The 21,915-nt window shown below is 38.2% G+C and overlaps 1 protein-coding gene across 4 annotated transcripts in view; it reads left to right on the top strand.

Annotated features, from left to right (window-relative positions):
- The window catches only part of MED13L (mediator complex subunit 13L), a 290,790-nt gene that overhangs the window by 20,559 nt on the left and 248,316 nt on the right, over nucleotides 1-21,915 (top strand). For 2 of the 4 annotated variants that reach the window (XM_079942817.1, XM_079942816.1), the window contains exon 1: nucleotides 9,439-12,156. The exons of 1 other annotated variant lie outside the window; for it this stretch is intronic. In XM_079942817.1, the coding sequence (XP_079798943.1) occupies nucleotides 11,998-12,156 (159 nt within the window). In that variant the 5' untranslated portion in view covers nucleotides 9,439-11,997. Of the gene's footprint in view, nucleotides 1-9,438; nucleotides 12,157-19,676; nucleotides 20,044-21,915 lie in introns of those variants that run through there. One more of the 4 variants, XM_079942818.1, reaches the window with a different exon arrangement.

Here is a 21,915-nt window from a genome sequence, read left to right as displayed (position 1 = left end):
TCTACTTGCGGCGAGCGGGGGCTACTCTTCGTTGCGGTGGGCTTCTCATTGCGGTGGCTTCTCGTTGTGGAGTACGGGCTCTAGGCGTGCGGGTTTCGGTAGTTGTGGCTCACAGGCTCTAGAGCGCAGGCTCAGTAGTTGTGGTGCACTGGTTTAGTTGCTCGCGGCATGTGGTATCTTCCTGGTCCAGGGCTTGAACCCATGTCCCCTGCATTGGCAGGCGGATTCTTAACCACTGCGCCACCAGGGAAGCTCTAGGTGTTGAATTTTGTTAAATGTTTTCTCTGTTGATATGATCACAGGTTTTGTTTTGTTAATATGGGGAATTTTACTGATGGGTTTTTGAACTAAGCTTGATTCAAATTACATAGATGGGCTTTCAGACTAATGCAACTGAGCTTAAATTCCCAAGATAAACTCTATGTGGAGGGTATGTTATTTTTATATATTGTTGGATTTGATTTGCTAATATTTTGTTACTGATTTTTAAATCTGTGTTCATGAAGGATATTGGCATGTAGACTTCTTTTCTTGTAATGTTTTTGGTCTTAGTAATGTTGGTCTCTTAAAAATGATTTGGGAAGTAGTCCCTCTGTTTTTTGAAAGTTTGTGTAGAACTGGCGGTATTTCTTCCTTAGATGTTTGATAGAATTTACTAGTGAAACCATCTTGCCTTGGAGAATTCTTTGAGGGAAGATTTTAATTTATGAATTCCATTTCTTTGATACAGGGCTGTTCAGATCTTTGTGTGTTACTTTGGTAATTGTTGCAAAGGGCTAGTCCATTTAATCTAAATAGTTTTAATTATTGACATAGCATTGTTTATAGTAATTTCATTATCTTTACAGTGTTATTATGATGTGAAGTAATTTCTCATCTTTCATTCCTGATGTTGGTAATTTGTCTTTTCTTCCCATCTTCATTAACCTAGTAAGAAGTTTGTCAATTATATTGATCTTTTAAAATAACCAGCTTTTCATTTTATTGGTTTTCTTTATTGTTAGTCTGTTCTATATTTCATTTATTTCTTTTCTTCATCATTTCTATTAATTTACATTTGGTTTAATTTACACCTTTTCTAGCTTCCAAAGGAGGAAGCTTAGAGCAATTTTATATCTTTCTTCCTTTCTAATGTAAGTATTTAAAGCTACAGATCTTTGGGCACTGTTTGACTTGTATCCCTCGTATTTTGGTATATATATATTTTTCATATTCAGTTCAAAATATTTTCTAGTTTCCCTTGTGATTTTCTGGGGGGTGGTTCTATGCATTATTTATAAGTATTATTTATTTACAGATTTTGTGGGGGAGGGGAGCATTAGAGTTATTTTGTTAATTTCTAACTTAATTCTATTCAGAAGTTTCAACTTTTAAAAATATATTGATAGAGGACTTCCTTGGAATCCACCTGCCAATGCAAGCGACATGGGTTCAATCCCTAGTCCGGGAAGATCCCACATGCTGCGGAGCAACTAAGCCCGTGCGCCACAACTACTGAGCCTGTGTGCCACAACTGCTGAAGCCCGCATGCTCTAGGGCCCGAGTGCTGCAGCTGCTGAGCCCGAGTGCTGCAACTGCTGAAGCCCGTGCACCTAGAGCCCATGCTCTGCAACAAGAGAAGCCACCACAATGAGAAGCCCGCACACTGCAATGAACAGTAGCCCCCACTCACCGCAACTAGAGAAAGCCCACGCGCAGCAACAAAAACCCAACACAGCCAAAAATAAATAAAAAATGAAGAAAAAAATTAAAAATATTTTGATATTTATTTTATGGCCCAGCATATGGTTTCTCTTGGTGAATGTTCCATGTGCATTTGAAAAAAAATGTATTTTTTTGTTGAGTTATAATGTTTTATAAATGTCAGTTTGGTTATGTTGGTTGATAGTGTTCACGTTTTTCTATATTCTTATTGATTTTCTGTCTACTTGTTTTATCAGTTGTTGAGAGGAGACCTGTTGAAATCTCCAATTATAATTCTGGATTTGTCAGTTTCTCCTTTTAGATATATCTGTTTGTGCTTCATATATTTTGAAATTTTGTTATTAGGTACCTACACATTTGGGATTTATGTCTTCTTGAAGATTTGACATTTTTATCATTATAAAATTTCTCTCTCTATTCCTAGTAATAGTATTCTTGGAGTCAAGAGGTATTGGTATTAATCCAGTCACGGCAGCTCTCTTATAAGTTATGTTTGCATGATGTATCCTTTTCTACCATTTCACTCTTAATCTAACTTATCTTTAAGTGCATTTCTTGTGAGCAGTATGTGGTTGGGCCTTTAAAAATTTTATCCATTCTGAGAATTGATATCTTTTAATACTTAGCACTTAGTACTAGTACTTAGACTAGACTAAGTACATAGTACTTAGACTATATTTAATATAATTATATTGATATGATTGAGTTTAAGTCTACTACCTTGGCTTTTTTTTTCCTGCCTGGTCCCATCCATTTTTTGTTCCCCCCCTTTTATTTTTGTCTTTTCCTACTTACTTTGGATTATTTTGAGTTTTTTTTTTTTTTAATGAGTCCATTCTGTCTTCAGTATTGGTTTGTTAGATATACCTCTTTGTTTTACTTTTTAAGGACTTATCAAGAGTTTATAATATGCATCTTTAACTTATTTCAGTGTGCCTTTAAGTAATAAATTTTTTCATTTATAATGTTAAAACCTTAGAACAGTATACCATCCATTTTCTCTTTCTAGTCTTTGTTCTGTTGTCATAAATTTTTCTCCTATATGTAGTATGCAGTCCATGATCCATTATTTTTGCTGTAAACAGTTAATTAGCTTTTAAGGAAATTTTTAAATTAGAAAACATGTTTTGTATTTATTTATATATTAACTTTCTGGTGCTTGTTATTCTTTTGTATAGATCCAGGTTTCCATCTATTTTCCTTGTACTGGAAGAACTTTTTAAAATAGCATTTATTCTAGTTACATTTATTAAAGTGAAGTTCCATTGGCTTCTGTTAAGCTAAGAAAATCTGTATTTTATCTTCATTTTTGAAAGATATTTGCTTGATTTAGAGTTCTAGATTTGGAGGGTTTTTTATTCTTTCAGCTTGTTCCATTGTTTTCCGGTTGCATATTTTCTGATGAGCAGTCTGTTGTAAATATTGTGTTTGCTTCTGCTTATGTAATGAGTCTTTTTTTTTTCTCTCAGCAGCTTTTAAGATTTTCCTTTTTATACTGGTTTTCAGAAAGTTAATTGTATATTTTGATTTTTTTTCTTTTGGTTTATATTGTTTTGGGTTCACTGAACTCCTTGGTTCTGAGATTTATTGTTCTCATGAAACTTTGAGACACTTTGGCCATTATTAAATAATATTGTTTTTGGTTTTGTCTTTGTTTTTTTTCTGGTCCTCCCTTTCCCCCTTTGTGTGCCAGGACCCTAATTACATGTATGGTAGAGGCTACTTGATATTATTCTGACTGCTTCGGCTTTACTCATTATTCTTTGAGTTTAAAAAAATTCTTTATTCTTAAGCTTGGATAATTATATTGTATGTTTTCAAGTCCCCTGATCTTTGCTTTGGCAGTGCCTAATCTGTTAAATCCATTCAGTGAATTTGTCATTTCATATTTTGAATATTTGAGGACTAGAAATTTTTTGGTCTCTTTTTCATATCTTTAATTTCTCTCTTTAAGCTTGTGTTTTTCTTTAAATCCTTGACCATACTTATAATAGCTGTTTTTAAACTGATTTTTAATTCCATCATCACACTCATTTCCAGGTTTGTTTCTCTTCAGTGATTTTTCTCCTGGTCATGGGTCTCCTTTTGCTGTTTCTTTGAATGTCTATTATTCTTTTATTGGATACTAGACATTGTGAGTATTATGTCATTGAAAGTCTGGATTTTATTTTTTCTTTTAAAGAGTTGAATTTTGTTTTGGCTGGCAGTTAGGTTACTAATAGGTAAGATGATGATCATACTACTAGATAAGATGGGGTGGTGTTGGTGGTGGTGGTGGTTGAGGCCTGATTATTAGGATGGGTTAAAGCAGTCTTGACTTTTCTGTGGTCTCTATCTTATGCCCAAGGTTTTTAACAATGTTGTGGTTTTTTGTTTTGTTTTGTTTTTAAACTGGCTGTTCAGAACTAGATTATTCCCCAGCTTCCTCTCCCTCCCTCCCTCCCTGTCTACCCCCCCCCCCGCCCCCCACCCCTCCCCACCCCAGCTTTGTGTGAGCTGTTGGAATGATGATAGCTCTCTAGTAGTTCTTTGCCTGGCCCCATTGAATTTTGTTGTTTGAATGTGCAACTTGGTATTTAGGAACAGTCTCAAAAGAACCCCCATCAGGTCCCTGGAGCTCTTTTTTTGCATAACTTTCTCCTTTCTGGTGATCTGCTTTCACATATTCTAGCTGCCTTAGGCTTTATAGAACCTACTTCATTTGTTTTCTTTCTCTCCGATATTCTACCTCTGTGTTGTTTGCTGTCCAATGTCTGAAAACAGTAGTTTCATATTTTTTTGTCTGGTTTTCTAATTGTTTATGGTGGGAGGATAATTCTGGTGCTTCTTATTTATATTTTAAATCTCATATTTGCCTATGTATATTATCCTAGCTTAGGGATGAGCAGACTTTCTCTTAGAGAACCAGAGAGTTAATTACTTAAGGCTCAACATTGTGGTTGTAGTGGGGAAGCTGCCACAGACAATATGTGGTGTAGTTGTGTACTAATAAAACTTAATTTACAAAAACAAGTTGCCTGCCTGTGGGCCCTAGTTTGCTAACCCCTGAGCTAGTTGACTGAGATACAAATGATATTAGAGTTATGAAATCTTACGCTTGAAAGGAACGAATCTTTGAGATTCATATTTCAGGTTTGAAAGGAACCTTATAAATCATACTGTTTAACCAGCTCTTTGGTGTTTGAAGCCACATCTACTATTGACCAACTTCTCCCTAACCCCCCATATCTATGATTCTCAGGGATGTCAGTCAGGGTTTTTTTCTTGAGTGAGCTCTCACTGTTGTTGTTTTAGTTTTTTCCATTTGATTTCTCTGCTACCACTTGGGTTAGTTCTGAGCAAACTGAATCCATCTTTCATTTATCTGTCTTCTGTGTAACTGAAGACTTTTCAAATTTCTTCAGAATCTTAACTTCATATTAAATTCATTCAACTATGGCTTTATTATTTTATTTTATTTTTGCTGTTATGTTTATTCGCCTGAAAGGATTGAACATGAGGCCATATAGCCTTGTAGTCATTTGACATGTTTAGATTTCCTCACTAACCCAGTCCTTCATTTGTTAATTTGTTCCACCGTATGTAGATTCCTCTCAAACTCTGGAGCTAGGAGTTAAAAGCAATATTGACTAGTGACTCTTACGATCTGTTATGTAGGATCTAGATACTATACTTCTATCAAAGTAGCTTATTAAGATGGCAGTAACTTTTAAAATAGTTACTTGACATTGTTTAATTGTGTTAAAGTCATTGTCAATAAAACCTTGGCCCTTTTCACTCATGCTTCTGCTAAATTCCATTTTTTATCCTTATATTTTTGAATTAATATTGGTAAACTGAGGACTGGAAAGAAAATTATAGTTGAGGAAAAAAGTTATTATGAATCAGCAAAAGTATGTATGTGTTAGAAAGCATCTTTAATCTACAACTTTATTGTATGAAGAGTTATCACATTGCATTTCTCACAACATGAAAATACCATGTTAGATGAGAGTCAGATGAGAGGCCCAATGCCCTGCTGTCCTCATCCCCTCTGTGGAGGGGATCCCTGGTAAGCCACTTAGCTCAGAGTAGGAAGAGTTTGAGCAGAGCTAGGTGTGTGTGTGTGTGTGTGGGGAGCATGCAGCTGGAAGTGTGTCTCTGCCCAGCTAGAGTTTTAATAGTCTAAAAATGGAGAGAAGAGAGAGCCAACCCATTTTAACACCTGGTAAATAACTCTTTGGCTTTTGCAACACAATTTATGGGATGCTAAGTTGTTCTTAAGGTTAGGAATTTGTCTAGAATCAGTCTATAAAAAGGTGTGAGTTCTCAATATTAATAGTAACTTTTTGTATATATTAAATATATTTTGTTACCACATTTTGATTAGTTTAAAAAATTTTTAAAGCAGAGTGGTACTCTGACATAGTTAAAGAATCAAATAGTTCTACATGGTTTTTTTTTTTTTTTTTGGCTGTGCCTTGCAGCTTGTGGGATCTTAGTTCCCCACCAGGGACTGAACCCAGGCCACGGCAGTGACAGCACCAAGTCCTAACCACTGGAGCACAGGGAATTCCTAGGTTTAGTGAATAGTGTTCCCCTACTCCTGGCCCCTGTTTTACCTTCTCCAGAGATACACACATTCACCTACTTTTGTTGATTATCCTGATTATTTTTTTTTTTTCTTCTTTTCTTTTGTGGTATGCGGGCCTCTCACTGTTGTGGCCTCTCCCGTTGCGGAGCACAGGCTCCGGACGCGCAGGCTCAGTGGCCATGGCTCACGGGCCCAACCGCTCCGCGGCATGTGGGATCTTCCCAGACCGGGGCACGAACCCGTGTCCCCTGCATCGGCAGGCGGACTCTTAACCACTGTGCCACCAGGGAAGCCCCTATCCTGATTCTTAAATGTTACTAAATACTAAGTTTATAGTTATTTTAGGTTTTAAAAATGTGGATCTTTCACTATTGAAGATGAGGATTTAGCTTATTCTCTCTCCCTCTTACTAAGCAAACATGCCTTTTTCCATCCTTCCATTTTACCAAAATAGTGGTATAGTAATTTTGGTTAGCTTAATATTCAGTGTTAACATTCACTTGATTATGTTAATGTATGGCAAAGTCATGCAGTAAACTCTGATTACTTTTCCTTCTCTGTGTAACTCGAAGATGGTAATTATCTGGGTTTTGTTTGTTTGCTTGTTTTTGGACTGTTTACTATGTATTTTAAACTAATTCATCCCCAAACTTTTTGCCTATTATTTGAATCTTCTTTTAAGTTTTTCAAATATTGGGTGTTCTTTCAGTTTCAGATTCTTTAACAAAAGTCTTTCGTAGAGCCATCTGACCTGTCATGATCTGGATTGATTGCCCTCTACACTGGTGCGCAGTTCACAACCTGGAATCATCTGATTATTGACTGTAATCTTAGGGATTTGTTTTGCTCCCTCCCTTGTTGGATCTATTTCCTAAACCTCATGGCTTCTTACTTGGTTTATTCCCTCCTTTTGGTGGGGTATACCTACAGTAGCTTCCTGAGAAAGGGTGCCGTTTTTTTTAAACGCCTTGCATATTTTGAAATGTATTTATTCTGCTTTTACACTTGATAGATAATTTAGATTGCCATAGACATCTAGTTTGGAGTACTTTTTCTTTAGAATTTTGGAGTTATTGCACCATTGCCTTCTTCTAGTATTACTGTTGAGAAGTCAGAAATCCTTCTGATTCCTGATTCTCTGTATGTGTCCCCTTTTTACTATATGGAAGCTTTGAGGCCCTTCTCTTTGTCTGCAATGTGTTGAAAGTTTACAGTAATATGCTTTCTGTGAGTCTCTTTTAATCTGTTGTTCTGGATACTCAGTGAGCCCTTTCAATCTAGAAATTTGTATTCTTCTCTCATCACCCGCCCCCCCCGGAATTTTTGTGAATTATTTTATTGGTCATTTCCTCTTTCTCATTTTCTGTGTTTTCTCTTTCTGAAAGCTCTTGTATTTAGTTTTGAACTTCCTGGGCTGCTCCTATAGTTTTATCTCCCCCCACCCTCTTATTTTTTGTTTGTTTATTTGCTTTACTTTCTGGGGGAAATTTTATCTTCCAGCCCTTCTGTGGAGTTTTATCATTTCTGGCATCATTGTTTTAAAATTTCCAAGAGCCATCTTTTAGGTCTCTGTGCTGCTTTTCTGAAATAGCATCCTGTTCTTTTTTTTTTTTTTGCAGTATGTGGGCCTCTCACTGTTGTGGCCTCTCCCATTGCGGAGCACAGGCTCTGGACGCGTAGGCCCAGCGGCCATGGCTCACGGGCCCAGCCTCTCCGTGACATGTTGGAATCTTCCCGGACCGGGGCACGAACCCGTGTCCCCTGCATCGACAGGCGGACTCTCAACCACTGCGCCACCAGGGAAGCCCCATCCTGTTCTTTTTTAATGGTTGCACTATTTTATCTCTTTGAGAATATTAATGATAGATTTTTTAAAAGTTTTCTTCTCCCGATGTAGTCTGTTAACTCCAAGTCACTTTTCTGTATTTTTTGTCTCTATAATTCCTCAGTGGTTTTCCTCAACTTTTTAGTAATTCCTGGTCATCTGTTCATGTTTAGGAAAGATGGACTAAAAAACTGCTTCGAAGTAGTATGGGAGTGACATTTGTTTACTGTGCAGTTCACTGATTGGGGTGGACTCTTTAGTTGGGGAAGCTTTGATGTCATTATCTTGAGGTCTTTTCTGTTGAGCTGTCAGTTTTCCCAGAGAAGACTTTTCCAGACTCCTTTCTGGGGGATGAAAGACTGGCTACCAGCTTTCTAGGTGCTTAGAGGGAGAGGGTTGGAGAGGGTGATTTTTGACCTTCATTCTGTACGTGGTCACCTGATGTACTGTTTCCTGGTTTCCTGCCTTCATCTGCACCTGTGTCCATGAGTTCAGATACCCTGTGTTTTACTGGCCCCAGAGAATACCCTTCCAGTGATTTGCTACTGTAAAGACAGGCAGTGGGGAGGGTACCTGGGTTCTGAGTGTCTTCTAAGCAGGCTTTCAACTAGTTTTCCTTATTTGCTCTTTTCTCTGCCTTTCTACTTCCACAAGATACGTCCATAACTGTGGGTTCTGCATTTGTGGATTCAATCAACTGCAGACCAAAAATATTCAGAAAAAAATTCCAGAAAGTTCCAAAAAGAAAAACTTGCATTTGCTTTGCACCTGCAACTATTTACATAGCATTTACATTGTTTTAGGTATCATAAGTAACCCAAAGATTACTTAAAGGATATGCATAGGTTATATGCAAATACTACACCATTTATATAAGGGACTTGAGCATCCACAGATTTTGGTATTTGTGGGGGCATTCTGGAACCAATCCTCCATGGATACTGAGGGACGACTGTACCTGTATTTATAATTCTGTGTAAATTGGGTTGTAGCTCCGCTTTCTCCACAGTTTTCTTTGGTGTTATAAGACTCTTGACCTCGAGCATCTGCTTCTTACCTTTCAAAACCTGGATGCGCTCATCACTACTACCTACCGTTGTGATTTTATGGTTTAAGGGAAAAAAACAAAACAAAGAAACAAACTTCTTTACTGGTTTTTTTTTGAGGGATTTAAGAGAGAGCAAAAGCAGATGTGTGTGTTTACTCTGCCGTCTTTACCTGGAGCTGATTAGTTATGTTTTAACAGACGTTTTCTATGATCCTGACTTTTTTCCTTCCTATGACTACAGTTGAGAGGTGACTTAATATGTTTGTTAGCTGTATTTCTTCGGTCTACTAGTGTAGTAACCCTATCACAGGAGGAAGTGAGGTGAGGCAGACTTGGAATTTCCTAATGTACTCATGTAGTCTCAAGTGATCACAGCTGCCTTTTCGACATACCATCCTAGAATCCTGTCAAGGATTGATATTAAGTTAATTGTTCTGTAGTTGGAGAAATCTTTCTTTCGACTATTCTTGAAAATTCATAAAGTATCTTCTGGTCGCTCTCCTATTCCCGCTGATCATTGTAAGGCATCTTATAAGGGTCAGTCTCATTTACAGGTTGCCTTTGTGAGTGGGATGTAATTAGCCTGGGTCAGGAGACTTGAACTCATTTATAGTATCTAGGTCAACCATATCACCTTACAGGCCAGGAAGCCAAGGTGCCCAGAGATGGAGATTTCCTGATATTGTTTAGGTAAATAGTTGAAAAACTAGGACTTGAACCTAGATCTCCCGACCTGCGACCAGGGTTCTTTCCATGATACTACACTCTGGGTTCATTCTTACCGAGTTACGTTAGTTTTATTCTATTCCATGACCTCTGAATACAGGTTTAACTTTGGAGAGCCACACTGCAAGTATATGTTGGTCATGAGGGATCTGATTACCAAGGGTTAGTGCAAATAAATGACCTCCATTGGGAAAATTTATCAGCTCATTTCCTATGTATAGTACCTAAAGAATAGGATATTAAGAATCAATATAAATTTTCTTTAAATACATTCATGTCATAAGAAAGTGCATTTATCCTGATTCTGTTGTAATCTTTTTAATGTGAACCATTCTGTATTGAACTTCTGTTTAGGCCAGGGTAGTCTCTGCCAGTTAAGTTCAGTTCCCGGAGGATGCCGACTACCTGTACAGCTGATACCAGCCACGGCTGAGAAAATTTTCCTCCAGTCTCTCTTGCTATTAGAATAGTTATTTTCTTGGTTTGTTATACATATCCTCTAAAAATTAGCTTGTGTGAGTATGGTCTTATAGTGGTAACATGTAAAGAAGGCATGTAATTATCTGAGTGAAATGAAACAGGTCTCTCCTATTTATGGAATGGTGTAGTGGGCAGTCTTATACTAGTTTCCTCTTTTTTTTTTGTTTTTTCGGTACGCGGGCCTCTCACTGTTGTGTCTTCTCCCATTGCGGAGCACAGGCTCCGGACGTGCAGGCTCAGCGGCCACGGCTCACGGGCTCAGCTGCTCCGCGGCATGTGGGATCTTCCCGGACCGGGGCACGAACCCGTGTCCCCTGCATCGGCAGGCGGACTCTCAACCACTGCGCCACCAGGGAAGCCCTTATACTAGTTTTCTTAATCACTCAGGATGAGTAAAGAAAGATTCAGGAACTTTCTTAAATTAGAAAGTTTGGCCGTGAGCTCTTGTCATTGCTAAATTGAGTTGATGACTGTTTCTTTGTACTATTTTATAATCCTCTAGGGCTAATTTTTACCATTAGCCCTGTGAAACAGTATGGCAGAGCAGAAAGAGTTTATGCTTTAAATTCAGTTATGCTTTGAATCCAGTTATGTTTGGGATCTGCCAGTTGCTACCTGTGTGGTTATTGGAGAATTATTTAAGCTTTGTGTTTCTGAGAATTATTTTAACTGTTTGAGAAGATTAGAAATTATATATGAAGACACTAGTATGGTGCCTCATATTAGAAATTCTATGAGAAGACCCTAGTATGCTGCCTGGTATTAAGTAGGTGATGAATAAATGATGATGGTTGTGGTTATCGTTCTATCTATGTGCAATACTGATTTTTTTCCTTGCATATTTTTTTTCCGATTCTATATTTTAAAAACCATGTAATCTTAAATATAAATTGTTCATCTTTGACAGTGAGAAATAATTGCATTTTTGGGATAATTTGCACCTAGAAATACTTTAAAGGGTTGCTTCAAGAATTTTGAGTCTTGGAAGTACACATTTGTCAGAAATTGGGTCAACAGAACTTTGTGTGGAATTGATTTTTAATTATAAACATGGTCACGGTATGTGAAGATATATTTTAATAGTGTAATTAAATATACATCCATTCTAGGATTTTTTTTCTTGGACAAGGTGTTTCAGTCATTTTTCCTCTTAATCAAATATTAACTCAAAATTTAAAGCTAAGTCTTTGAACATTCATTTTATACCTAGGTGTCTGTTAGGCTTGAATGGTGTTTCATTGTTACATTTTCCAGTGAAGACTGGTATAGTGATATTTAATTTTAGTTTTAAGGTAAAGGGATAAATTGTTTTTAAATGATTGGACATTTTTAGTACTTCTGGCTGAATTAGTTATGAAGAGATTAAGTTTGTAGCCTTGATGTTATGTCACTTGCATTTGTATTACATCACTTGCTAGAACAACTCCATAAAGATATAGAGCAGGTGGCAGCGGCTTTCTTTTACCACTGAGACCATAGAAACACTGATAGGAAGTTAGTGCAAGTGCTAGGATTAGGAAACCATTCTCCTGAATCAAAGCCAAGTTTTTTTTTTGTTTTCTTTTTCGGTACGCGGGCCTCTCACTGCTGTGGCCTCTCCTGTTGCGGAGCACAGGCTCCGGACGTGCAGGCTTAGCGGCCATGGCCCACAGGCCCAGCCGCTCCACGGCACGTGGGATCCTCCCAGACCGGGGCACGAACCCGCGTCCCCCACATCGGCAGGCGGACTCTCAACCACTGTGCCACCAGGGAAGCCCAAAGCCAAGTATTTTGTCTGCTGAACCATGCTGGGTGTTACAGGTGAAAGTATTCTTGTGATTAAGTTGCTGTGTAGATTTTCTTGGGGACTGACTCACCTGATATTTAAATCTCTGATGTATTTTAATTTTCTAACCTTTTAAATATGGTTAATGTAAGCATTAGTGATTCATTTTTATTGGTATGTTTTCCTCCTCTTCTCTTCTCCCCTCCACTTCCTCAGGATCCTTAGGCACAGAACACTAGCTTAGGTGATATAAGAAAAGTTAGTCTTCTACTTGACTTTTCTGATTTCAGCTGCCCCCACTTAGTCTTATTTAGTTTCCTTCTTTGATATTTATTTAAAAATTGATCTTAGGCTTTCTGATTAAAACATAACATACACACACACTGCTTTTATTTGAGGAAACGAACTTCTATGATAGAAAAACAGAAACGATGTGGACAGACAACTAAAGGGAAGTAGTACTACTACACTAGTACTACTAGTAATGAACCAGTATCATTTATATTTTTTGCTATGTGCCAGGCACTGTCCTAAGCGCTTTCTGTATATACTAACTCATTTAATCAACTCTCAATACCATTATTCTCATTTTACCGGTAAGGCAACTGAGAGACAAAGATTAAATAATTTGCTAGGTACTTGCTACTTTCAGCTAGTAAGTACACAGCTGGGAATCAAACCCAAGAAGACTGGCCCCAGGTTATACTTCTGATCAAATATATGATAATAATTTCCTCTTAGTAGAATGAAGACTACCAATTGGTACAAGGGCATATCATTTTATTAAATCAACAGGTATTTTAAAAGATATGCAGTTTGGCAGGAGGTTATTTGTATGGGTGAGACTACTAAAAAGCAGTGTGGTAGCATTCTTTCATGAGTCCTAAAATATTTGTATTCTTTGGTAATTCTACAGCAAGCAATCTCTCGTAAGGAAAGTAATCAGGAAAATAATGTTCAAGGATGTTCACCAATTATAATAATTATAATAGTGAAATAGGAAGATTGTCCAGTTGTTATGGAATAAATTTTTTTTTGAGAAAGCAAACCAAACCATCAATTTTTAATCAGATTATTATATTAGACACTGCATGATATCAATGTGTTTTAATAGAGATTACCAATTAAATTCAACTATTTGTTTTAGCAATTTGCTTTTTTTTTAACATCTTTATTGGCGTATAATTGCTTTACAATGGTGTGTTAGTTTCTGCTTTACAACAAAATGAATCAGTTCTATACATACATATGTTCCCATATCTCTTCCTTCTTGCGTCTCCCTCCCTCCCACCCTCCCTATCCCACCCCTCCAGGCGGTCACAAAGCACCAAGCTGATCTCCCTGTGCTATGCGGCTGCTTCCCACTAGCTATCTACCTTATGTTTGGTAGTGTATATATGTCCATGCCTCTCTCTCGCTTTGTCACAGCTTACCCTTCCCCCTCCCCATATCCTCAAGTCCATTCTCTAGTAGGTCTGTGTCTTTATTCCTGTTTTACCCCTAGGTTCTTCATGACATCTTTTTTTTCTAAAATTCCATATATATGTGTTAGCATACGGAATTTGTCTCTCTCTTTCTGACTTACTTCACTTTGACAGACTCTAGGTCTATCCACCTCATTACAAATAGCTCAATTTCGTTTCTTTTTATGGCTGAGTAATATTCCATCGTATATATGTGCCACATCTTCTTTATCCATTCATCCGATGATGGACACTTAGGTTGTTTCCATTTCCGGGCTATTGTAAATAGAGCTGCAATGAACATTTTGGTACATGACTCTTTTTGAGTTATGGTTTTCTCAGGGTATATGCCCAGTAGTGGGATTGCTGGGTCATATGGTAGTTCTATTTGTAGTTTTTTAAGGAACCTCCATACTGTTCTCCACAGTGGCTGTATCAATTTACATTCCCACCAACAGTGCAGGAGGGTTCCCTTTTCTCCACACCCTCTCCAGCATTTATTGTTTCTAGATTTTTTGATGATGGCCATTCTAACTGGTGTGAGATGATATCTCATTGTAGTTTTGATTTGCATTTCTCTAATGATTAATGATGTTGAGCATACTTTCATGTGTTTGTTGGCAGTCTGTATATCTTCTTTGGAGAAATGTCTATTTAGGTCTTCTGCCCATTTTTGGATTGGGTTGTTTGTTTTTTTGTTATTAAGCTGCATGAGCTGCTTATAAATTTTGGAGATTAATCCTTTGTCAGTTGCTTCATTTGCAAATATTTTCTCCCATTCTGAGGGTTGTCTTTTGGTCTTGTTTATGGTTTCCTTTGCTGTGCAAAAGCTTTGAAGTTTCATTAGGTCCCATTTGTTTATTTTTGTTTTTATTTCCATTTCCCTAGGAGGTGGGTCAAAAAGGATCTTGCTGTGATTTATGTCATAGAGTGTCCTGCCTATGTTTTCCTCTAAGTGTTTGATAGTTTCTGGCCTTACATTTAGGTCTTTAATCCATTTTGAGCTTATTTTTGTGTATGGTGTTAGGGAGTGATCTAATTTCGTACTTTTACACGTACCTGTCCAGTTTTCCCAGCACCACTTATTGAAGAGGCTGTCCTTTCTCCACTGTACATTCCTTCCTCTTTTATCAAAGATAAGGTGACCATATGTGCGTGGGTTTATCTCTGGGCTTTCTATCCTGTTCCATTGATTTATATTTCTGTTTTTGTGCCAGTACCATACTGTCTTGATTACTGTAGCTTTGTGGTATAGTCTGAAGTCAGGGAGCCTGACTCCTCCAGCTCCGTTTTTCATTCTCAAGATTGCTTTGGCTATTCGGGGTCTTTTGTGTTTCCATACAAATTGTGAAATTTTTTGTTCTAGTTCTGTGAAAAATGCCAGTGGTAGTTTGATAGGGATTGCATTGAATCTGTAGATTGCTTTGGGTAGTAGAGTCATTTTCACAATGTTGATTCTTCCAATCCAAGAACATGGTATATCTCTCCATCTATTTGTAGCATCTTTAATTTCTTTCATCAGTGTCTTATAATTTTCTGCATACAGGTCTTTTGTCTCCTTAGGTAGGTTTATTCCTAGGTATTTTATTCTTTTTGTTGCAATGGTAAATGGGAGTGTTTTCTTGATTTCACTTTCAGATTTTTCGTCATTAGTGTATAGGAACGCTGGACAGTTTTGTGCATTAATTTTGTATCCTGCTAATTTACCAGATTCACTGATTAGCTCTAGTAGTTTTCTGGTAGCATCTTTAGGATTCTCTATGTATAGTATCATGTCATCTGCAGATAGTGACAGCTTTACTACTTCTTTTGCGATTTGGATTCCTTTTATTTCCTTTTCTTCTTTGATTGCTGTGGCTAAAACTTCCAAAACTATGTTGAATAAGAGTGGTGAGAGTGGGCAACCTGGTCTTGTTCCTATCTTAGTGGAAATGGTTTCTGTTTTTCACCATTGAGGACGATGTTGGCTGTGGGTTTGTCATATATGGCCTTTATTATGTTGAGGTAAGTTCCCTCTATGCCTACTTTCTGGAGGATTTTCATCATAAATGGGTGTTGAATTTTGTCGAAAGCTTTCTCTGCATCTATTGAGATGATCATATGGTTTTTCCTCCTTCAATTTGTTAATATGGTGTATCACGTTGATTGATTTGCATATATTGAAGAATCCTTGCATTCCTGGAATAGACCCCACTTGATCATGGTGTATGATCTGTTTAATGTGCTGTTGGATTCTGTTTGCTAGTATTTTGTTGAGGATTTTTGCATCTATGTTCATCAGTGATATTGGCCTGTAGTTTTCTTTCTTTGTGACATCCTTGTCTGGTTTTGGTATCAGGGTGATGGTGGCCTCGTACAATGAGTTTGGGAGTGTTCCTCCCTCTGCTATATTTTGGAAGAGTTTGAGAAAGGTAGGTGTTAGCTCTTCTCTAAATGTTTGATAGAATTCGCCTGTGAAGCCATCTGGTCCTGGGCTTTTGTTTGTTGGAAGATTTTTAATCACAGTTTCAACTTCAGTGCTTGTGATTGGCCTGTTCATATTTTCTATTTCTTCCTGATTCAGTCTTGGCAGGTTGTGCCTTTCTAAGAATTTGTCCATTTCTTCCAGGTTGTCCATTTTATTGGCATAGAGTTGCTTGTAGTAATCTCTTACGATCTTTAGTATTTCTGCAGTGTCAGTTGTTACTTCTCCTTTTTCATTTCTAATTCTATTGATTTGAGTCTTCTCCCTTTTTTTCTTGATGAGTCTGGCTAATGGTTTATCAATTTTGTTTATCTTCTCAAAGAACCAGCTTTTAGTTCTATTGATCTTTGCTATCGTTTCCTTCATTTCTTTTTCATTTATTTCTGATCTGATTTTGATGATTTCTTTCCTTCTGCTAAGTTTGGGGTGTTTTTGTTCTTCTTTCTCTGATTGCTTTAGGTGCAAGGTTAGGTTGTTTATTTGAGATGTTTCCTATTTCTTAAGATAGGATTGTATTGCTATAAACTTCCCTCTTAGAACTGCTTTTGCCGCATCCCATAGATTTTGGGTCATCGTGTCTCCATTGTCATTTATTTCTAGGTATTTTTTGATTTCCTCTTTGATTTCTTCAGTGATCACTTCGTTATTAAGTAGTGTATTGTTTAGCCTTCATGTGTTTGTATTTTTTACAGATCTTTTCCTGTAATTGATGTCTAGTCTCATAGTGCTGTGGTTGGAATAGATACTTGGTACAATTTCAGTTTTCTTAGATTTACCAAGGCTTGATTTGTGACCCAAGGTATGATCTATCCTGAAGAATGTTCCATGAGCACTAGAGAAAAATGTGTATTCTGTTGTTTTTGGTTGGAATGTCCTATAAATATCAATTAAGTCCATCTTGTTTAATGTATCATTTAAAGCTTGTGTTTCCTTATTTATTTTCATTTTGGATGATCTGTCCATTGGTGAAAGTGGGCTGTTAAAGTCCCCTACTATGAATGTGTTACTGTCGATTTCCCTTTTTATGGCTGTTAGTATTTGCCTTATGTATTGAGGTGCTCCTATGTTGGGTGCATAAATATTTACAATTGTTATATCTTCTTCTTGGATCGATCCCTTGATCATTATGTAGTGTCCTTCTTTGTCTCTTCTGATAGTCTTTATTTTAAAGTCTGTTTTGTCTGATATGAGAATTGCTACTCCAGCTTTCTTTTGGTTTCCATTTGCATGAAATATCTTTTTCCATCCCCTTGCTTTCAGTCTGTATGTGTCTCTAGGTCTGAAGTGGGTCTCTTGTAGACAGCAAATATATGGTTCTTGTTTTTGTATCCATTCAGCCAATCTGTGTCTTCTGGTGGGAGCATTTAGTCCATTTACATTTAAGGTAATTATCAATATGTATGTTCCTATTCCCATTTTCTTAATTGTTTTGGGTTCGTTATTGTACGTCTTTTCCTTCTCTTGTGTTTTTTGCCTATAGAAGTTCCTTTAGCCGTTGTTGTAGAGCTGGTTTGGTGGTGCTGAACTCTCTCAGCTTTTGCTTGTCTGTAAAGGTTTTAATTTCTCCATCAAATCTGAATGAGATCCTTGCTGGGTAGAGTAATCTTGGTTGCAGGTTTTTCTCCTTCATCACTTTAAATATGTCCTGCCAGTCCCTTCTGGCTTGCAGAGTTTCTGCTGAAAGATCAGCTGTTAACCTTATGGGGATTCCCTTGTGTGTTATTTGTTGTTTTTCCCTTGCTGTTTTTAATACGTTTTCTTTGTATTTAATTTTTGACAGTTTGATTAATATGTGTCTTGGCGTATTTCTCCTTGGATTTATCCTGTATGGGACTCTCTGTGCTTCCTGGACTTGACGAACTATTTCCTTTCCCATATTAGGGAAGTTTTCAACTATAATCTCTTCAAATATTTTCTCAGTCCCTTTCTTTTTCTCTTCTTCTTCTGGAACCCCTATAATTCGAATGTTGGTGTGTTTAATGTTGTCCCAGAGGTCTCTGAGACTGTCTTCAGTTCTTTTCATTCTTTATTCTGCTCTGCAGTAGTTATTTCCACTATTTTATCTTCCAGGTCACTTATCCATTCTTCTGCCTCTGTTATTCTGCTATTGATCCCATCTAGAGTATTTTTCATTTCATTTATCGTGCTGTTCATCATTGTTTCATCTTTAGTTCTTCTAGGTCCTTGTTAAATGTTTCTTGCATTTTGTCTATTCTATTTCCAAGATTTTGGATCATCTTTACTATCATTATTCTGAATTCTTTTTCAGGTAGACTGCCTATTTCCTCTTCATTTGTTAGGTCTGGTGGGTTTTTATCTTGCTCCTTCATCTGCTGTGTGTTTTTCTGTCTTCTCATTTTGCTTATCTTACTGTGTTTGGGGTCTCCTTTTTGCAGGCTGCAGGTTCGTAGTTCCCGTTGTTTTTGGTGTCTGTCCCCAGTGGCTAAGGTTGGTTCAGTGGGTTGTGTAGGCTTCCTGGTGGAGGGGACTAGTGCCTGTGTTCTGGTGGATGAGGCTGGATCTTGTCTTTCTGGTGGGCAGGTCCACGTCTGGTGGTGTGTTTTGGGGTGTCTGTGGACTTATTATGATTTGGGGCAGCCTCTCTGCTAATGGGTGGGGTTGTATTCCTGTCTTGCTAGTTGTTTGGCATAGGATGTCCAGCACTGTAGCTTGCTGGTCGTCGAGTGAAGCTGGGTGCTGGTGTTGAGATGAAGATCTCTGGGAGATTTTCGCTGTTTGATGTTATGTGGAGCTGGGAGGTCTCTTGTGGACCAGTGTCCTCAAGTTGGCTCTCCCACCTCAGAGGCACAGCACTAACTCCTCGCTGCAGCACCAATAGGCTTTCATCCACAAGGCTCAGAAGGAGAGGGAGAAAATGTAGAAAAAGAGAATTAGTAGAAGAAAGAAAGAAAGAAAGAAAAGAATGGAGGGAGGGAGGGAGGAAGGAAGGAGGGAAGGAAGGAAAAAAGAAGATAAAGTAAAATAAAATAAAGTAAGATAAAATATAATAAAGTTATTAAAATAAAAAAAATAATTATTAAGAGAAAACAAAAAACAAAAAAATGGACGGATAGAACCCTGGGACAAATGGTGGAAGCAAAGCTATACAGATAAAATCTCACACAGAAGCATATACATACACACTCACAAAAAGAGGCAAAGGGGAAAAAATCATAAAGCTTGCTCTCAAAGTCCACCTCCTCAGTTTGGGATGATTGGTTGTCTATTCAGGTATTCCACAGATGCAGGGTACATCAAGTTGATTGTGGAGCTTTAATCCGCTGCTTCTGAGGCTGCTGGGAGAGATTTTCCCTTTCTCTTCTTTGTTCTCACAGCTCCCAGGGGCTCAGTTTTGGATTTGGCCCCGCCTCTGTGTGTAGGTCGCCGGAGGGCGTCTGTTCTTCGCTCAGACAGGACGGGGTTAAGGGAGCCGCTGATTCGGGGGCTCTGGCTCACTCAGGCCGGGGGCAGGGAGGGGCACGGAGTGTGGGGCGAGCCTGCGGCAGCAGAGGCCAACATGACGTTGCACCAGGCTGAGGCGCGCCGTGCATTCTCCCGGGGTGTTGTCCCTGGATCCCGGGACCCTGGCAGTGGCGGGCCGCACAGGCTCCCCGGAAGGGGTGTGTGGATAGTGACCTGTGCTCGCACACAGGCTTCTTGGTGGCGGCAGCAGCAGCCTAAGCGTCTCATGCCTGTCTCTGGGGTCCGCGCTTTTAGCAGCGGCTCGCGCCCGTGTCTGGAGCTCCTTTAAGCAGCACTCTTAATCCCCTCTCCTTGCACACCAGGAAACAAAGAGGGAAGAAAAAGTCTCTTGCCTCTTCGGCAGGTCCAGACTTTTCCCGGACTCCCTCCCGGCTAGACGTGGCGCACTAACCCCCTGCAGGATGTGTTCACGCTGCCAACCCCAGTCCTCTCCCTGCGCTTCGACCGAAGCCAGAGCCTCAGCTCCCAGCCCCGCCCGCCCTGGCGGGGAAGCAGACAAGCCTCTCGGGCTGGTGAGTGCCGGTCGGCACCGATCCTCTGTGCAGGAATCTCTCTGCTTTGCCCTCCGCACCCCTGTTGCTGTGCTCTCCTCCGCGGCCCCGAAGCTTCCCCCCTCCGCCACCTGCAGTCTCCGCCCGCGAAGGGGCTTCCTAGTGTGTGGAAACCTTTCCTCCTTCACAGCTCCTTCCCACTGGTGCCGGTCCCGTCCCTATCCTTTTGTCTCTGTTTATTCTTTTTTCTTTTTCCCTACCCAGGTACGTGGGGGGTTTCTTGCCTTTTGGGAGGTCTGAGGTCTTCTGCCAGCATTCAGTAGGTGTTCTGTAGGAGTTGTTCCACGTGTAGATGTATTTCTGGTGTATCTGTGGGGAGGAAGGCGATCTCCGCGTCTTACTCTTCCGCCATCTTCCCGGAAGTCCTCTGAGTAAATTGTTTTCTTCAAAGAGTGAATAGTATGAAAATATTAAGAATTGTTTTTAATAATAATTAGTAATATATAGAAATATTTATAGTATGTGAAAAAGGATATAAAACTATGCAGTATGATTCTAACTTCAAAAAGTTTAAGTACAGAAAAACAGGAAGAACATAAAGTAGGATGCTGATAATTATTTCTGATGTGATTATGGAGAATAATTATTTCTTGTGTGATTAGTTTACTCTTTGTTTGAACTTTTTCATCGGCCAGATCGTTCTTTTATAGCTGGAGGAAACCAAGTGGTACAAAGGGAAAGCCTACATGATGCCAATACCAGTTTTTACGAAGAATATTCATTAAAGATTAGATTTCCATATCTCATAATGTGAAAGGAAAAGTTAGTGACTTTCAGACAGTTTTAGTTTGGATATTATTATTTTTGGAGTCATTTTTTAAGTGAAGCTTTTTTGGGGGATTGAAGAAAACTGATATTTTTTTCTTAGAGATGTTCATTATAGTGATTGTTTTAGCACTTTAAATTTGTTTCAGTTATGGTAGTAGAAGATGCAGTTATTTTTCTCCCCTGTGGTACTTGTTTTTTGAAAAACAACTTCTTGACAAAAATTACTAACTTGGTTGTGGTGGGAGGGTGAGGAGGGGCGACTGTGAGTGAGTAAGGATTAAATGCAAGGGACACATGGACTGTTTGGTACAGAATCAGTTTTACTATCAGTTTTGAATACATAGTTGTAGTTTATAGTTATTTAAGTAAGGAATTTAACTTTTGTTTGTGTTGAAACATCCTTGAAATTTAGTTCCTTTTAAACCTAAGATTTAAAAATTTTAGAATACAAATACATGTAACAGAATAAAGACAGAGGATCAGCTGTCAGCTGGTTTAAAGTTACCATGTTTTAAAATGTGTTTAAAAAACAAAAGACGAAGCTATGTTAGGGAATTGTTACAGAAGCAAAGCTTTTCTGTGTGCTACACGTTAAATAACATGAATAAATTGCTGATAACTTTCCATCAGTTTTATTAGCAGGCTATTTTGGCTTTCATAGTGAAGCACTGTGGTACTGCATACTGTTTCCCTGATTAAAAAATATTTAAACTGTAGCTTCTGGATGGGACGAAATTGAGGAAATTCTTCGAAAGAAATTATTTCAGTTCTACAAACTTATTTTTTAAACTCTTACTTCATTTCTAAATATAATTTATGAATTAAATAAGTCATAATAATATAGAAAATTTTATTTATAGGGACTTTCAAGTAAATTTCAGTTAAAAAAATGGTTCAACAGGAAATAATGACTCTTTTTGCTGTATTTTGGTATTTAATATAAAGAGCTATGTAGAAATCTTGATAGGAGGAAATGAGTTGTTTTCCCCTTAAAAAAAATCAAGGGTTGACATAAATTTTTCAGTGGAAGAAATCTTACTATATGAGGTATACTGTAAATATTTA

Source organism: Stenella coeruleoalba (assembly GCF_951394435.1).
Source record: "Stenella coeruleoalba genome assembly, chromosome: 14".
In the NCBI taxonomy this organism is placed as follows: Eukaryota; Metazoa; Chordata; class Mammalia; order Artiodactyla; family Delphinidae; genus Stenella; species Stenella coeruleoalba.
The sequence above is the reverse complement of the archived record's forward strand: the minus strand, read 5'-3'. Positions and strand labels throughout refer to the sequence as shown.